Raw genomic sequence first — 3,880 nt, forward strand, 5'->3', positions numbered from 1 at the left:
TGTAATCAGATTACTGTAACCAGATTACATATATAAAACTTGTAGTCAGGTTACTGTAACCAGATTACATGTATTTAATCTAGTATAAAACTTGTAGTCAGATTACTGTAACTAGATTACATGTATTTAATTTAGTACAAAACCTGTAACCAGATTACATGTATTTAATTTAGTATAAAACTTGTAATCAGATTACTGTAATCAGATTACATGTATTTAATTCAGTATAAAACTTGTAGTCAGATTACTGTAACCAGATTACATATATAAAACTTGTAGTCAGGTTACTGTGACCAGATTACATGTATTTAATCTATTATAAAACTTGTAGTCAGATTACTGTAACCAGATTACATGTATTTAATTCAGTATAAAACCTGTAATCAGATTACATGTTAACTTTTGAACACCTGATGATCAGTGTCTCTGATGAACTCTGTCTTGTCGTCATCCTGCAGCTGTTTGAAATGTTTAAAGTGTTTTGTCTCCTCTCACTGTTCCTTTTTTAGTTGTGAATGTTTATCGTTGTGTTTCTGCTTGTGTGTTTTCAGGAAGAGGCAGCGGTACCAGAGAGCGCCCACACACAAGCTGTCAGCAAACAACACCCAGAGGCGGCTGCTCTCCCTGATCCGTCCCACTCAGAAAACAGTAAGACTTAGTCCTCCCCTCTGTTTCTGTTTCGTTTTCTTCTTCTTACACATCTAATGTCAGTTAAGCTGTGCGTTCAGACGTTAACCGAAGTGTGACTCATTTCCTGACTTCAGYTGTTGCTTCTTTACAGCAGAGAAAACTTCTGTAAATCCTGATGAATAAAGATCAAACTCTGAGCTAGAAAAAAAATCTGCTTTTTCTGTGGAGATGTGGTGTGAAAAAAGAGCTGAAGTTGAGCTGTTTAGGAAAAAAATGAGCCGAAAACAATTTGATACAAGCCAAACAGATCCCCATATGAGCCGAACACAAGCTGATACAAGCAGAACAGGTCCTCATATGAGCCGAACACAAGCTGATACAAGCAGAACAGGTCCTCATATGAGCCGAACACAAGCTGATACAAGCAGAACAGGTCCTCATATGAGCCGAACACAAGCTAGGTTGTGCAAAAGAGTTAAAGCTAAACTAAAATCAGCAAAAGAGCAGCTTAAGGCTAAAATTAGCAGAGCTAGTTCAAAGGTAAAGAATTCACACAACAAACCTTCTAAACTGTGTTAAAATGTGTGAATTAAATAATAAYGAAGATTCTGAWAAAACCTCGTTGCTGAACTGGAGTTTGCTTCATAGCTTCAGATTTCTTCTTGTCTCAGCAGCTGAGGGTTCCTGTGAAGCTGCAGAGATCTGTTCTGGTTCTTCTGCTCAAACTCCGAGCCCACCGACCGAGCAGGAGCRAACCTTCACACCTGTGGACTCTGCAGCAGCAGACATGGATTCTCCCAGCAGAGCGACACCCCAACCTGAGCCGAGTCCAGACGAGAGGTGAACTGATAGTTGAACACGAACACCTCACTGAAGGTCTCTAACGTTAAAACTCACCTGAATTTATCCTTTATTTAGATAAGTGTGTGTAGCATCATGAAGCTTTGTTTACAAAGACACTCAGCATGATGTCTCACAGGTAAAACAAGAGTGTCCAAAAATACAACCCTGACTTTTAGCTGAGCTTTGAGTCATCATGAAAATTACTGAAGAATGATCACTCTAGAGTTAGCAAAAAGTCTCATCAACCAGTGAACAGATCGTCGGCTGTGTCCAGCCTGGAGGTCATAAAGTGTTAGTTAGTGGCTAAAATTAACTAGATAGTATTGAGTTGCCATAACAAGCAGAACAGTATCTAAAAGTTAAAACAAAGTATCACCTTAATGCTAAAACCAAAAGTACAGTAGCAGAAAGCTAAAACCAAAAGTACAGTAGCAGAAAGCTAAAACCTGCAGAGCAGTAGCAGAAAGCTAAAACCTGCAGAGCAGTAGCAGAAAGCTAAAACCAGCAGAGCAGTAGCAGAAAGCTAAAACCAGCAGAGCAGTAGCAGAAAGCTAAAACCAGCAGAGCAGTAGCAGAAAGCTAAAACCTGCAGAGCAGTAGCAGAAAGCTAAAACCTGCAGAGCAGTAGCAGAAAGCTAAAACCTGCAGAGCAGTAGCAGAAAGCTAAAACCTGCAGAGCAGTAGCTGATGAAAGCAAAAACAAGCAAAAATAAAAGCTTAAAACAACAAAACCATGGCTGGAAGCTAAAACCAGCAGAACCATGGCTGGAAACTGAAATTAGCAATACAGTATTTTTGGGCTAAAATGGGTGAATTTGTAGCTAAAAGCTAAAGCCTGCAGGTTGTAACGTGAAAGTGTTGAGGTGCTGTATTCTCTGCTATGAAAGGCAGCAGGTGATATGTATTCAATCCTAAAACTTTAATTTATAATTTTATTCTTTGTGTAGTTGATGTAGTTGGAGACCATATTGTGCATCCTCCTCCATCTTCCTGCTGATTTTCATAGAACAGATTGAATGTTTTATTTCATGTTTTTTAAAGTCTCCCCGGCTGCAGGTGAAGCTACTACTGGACTGAGTTTGAGCCTTTCCCTGTGACTGTGGCCATATTTGCTAGTCAAATGGGTGTTTTCTCTCTGTGTGGGAGGAGCTGGAAGGCTAATTAGCATCTCTGAGACCAAACTTTGCATAGACACAGTCCATCTTTCAACATCTGTGTCACAAACTGCAGCAGCTGCCTGATCACATACTTTTTGTCGCCGTCTAATCTTAGAACCAAGAATCAGAAAATGGACCCTGCTTGACAGTTTAACCTTTAACTTTTTTTTTTGTCTGCGGTCAGCAGCCAGTCGACCGGCGACGATCGCAGAGAGGAAGCTGGAGACGTCGAAGCGGACTCGAGCGCAGCAGATATGAGTCGACACAAGGTTAGTGGCAGGGAGGAAGTATTTTAATGCACAAGGGAATTTAATTTCCTCGTTTCTCTTAAGCAACACTTCCCCTTCCTCTTTTTTTTTTTTTTTTTTGTGGACCCTCTTGGTAATTTATGCATCTTTGTTTTACTCCAGGTGTGTTTGATGAGCAAAGGATGGGTCTGAACAAATAAAAATAAAGAAATAAATGTTATTAAAATTTAAATTAAAACACGTGTGCATAAAGAACTTAGCTTGAATTGGTTTTCATGTTTTCTAACGTTTTATTAAAAATCTTAATGAAAGTCAGTTTTACACTTTAAATTAGAAAGATTGAATTAAAAATTAAAAACAATTGTTTTATAAGCTTCAAACCAGCTGATAACTGGAAATTTTGTTTAAGATGCTAATGGTTGTTCCTGGGGTTTTTGTCACCTTGTTAGGACCTTTTATGGTACCTTAAGATTCGTTGATGCAGCCRTGTTAGGAGTCGGATTATTTTAAAACTTCAAACCCTAAAAAGGCTGAATTTGAACGTTTTTCAACCTGTTTGTCTTAAGAGACAAAAGTCATTCTGAGAGTGGGCAGTGCGTCAGAACAGCTGAGGGTTTTATGCATGTAAAAACTCACAAGCAGCCGTTTCTTTGTTAATTATTAATTACTCATCCTGCCCTTGTAATACCACATACTGTGTGGTATTTTGTAGAGGTTATACCACAATGTGAAAGTGATCATTTCCACCCAAACTTAAATCCCTCCAGTGAGCTCTAGGTCTGCCCTGAGGCCGCCTCCTGCCTGAAACCCTGCAGAGGGAGGCATCCAGGAAGTGTCCTAATGAGATGACTGAAACACCTCAGTTAAGGCTTTTTGATGGGGAGGAGCAGCGGCTCTACCTGAGCACTTCAGCTCACCTCCAACCAGGATTTTATTTATATACCATTCTGACACACTATTAGGTTGTACACAACCCATCACAGCTGCACGCTACAAGAAAAT

General features: G+C 39.5%; 1 protein-coding gene across 1 annotated transcript in view; it reads left to right on the plus strand.

Moving 5' to 3' along the window:
• lrmp (lymphoid-restricted membrane protein) overlaps positions 1-3,880 on the plus strand; it is a gene marked incomplete at its 5' end in the record, with an annotated part of 38,526 nt that overhangs the window by 21,794 nt on the left and 12,852 nt on the right. The window contains 3 exon segments of the mRNA XM_014033227.1: positions 552-648; positions 1,302-1,470; positions 2,815-2,899. Of these exon segments, the coding sequence (XP_013888681.1) occupies positions 552-648; positions 1,302-1,470; positions 2,815-2,899 (351 nt within the window).

The sequence above is a fragment of the Austrofundulus limnaeus genome, unplaced genomic scaffold (genome assembly GCF_001266775.1).
Source record: "Austrofundulus limnaeus strain Quisiro unplaced genomic scaffold, Austrofundulus_limnaeus-1.0 Scaffold1669, whole genome shotgun sequence".
Classification (NCBI taxonomy): domain Eukaryota; kingdom Metazoa; phylum Chordata; class Actinopteri; order Cyprinodontiformes; family Rivulidae; genus Austrofundulus; species Austrofundulus limnaeus.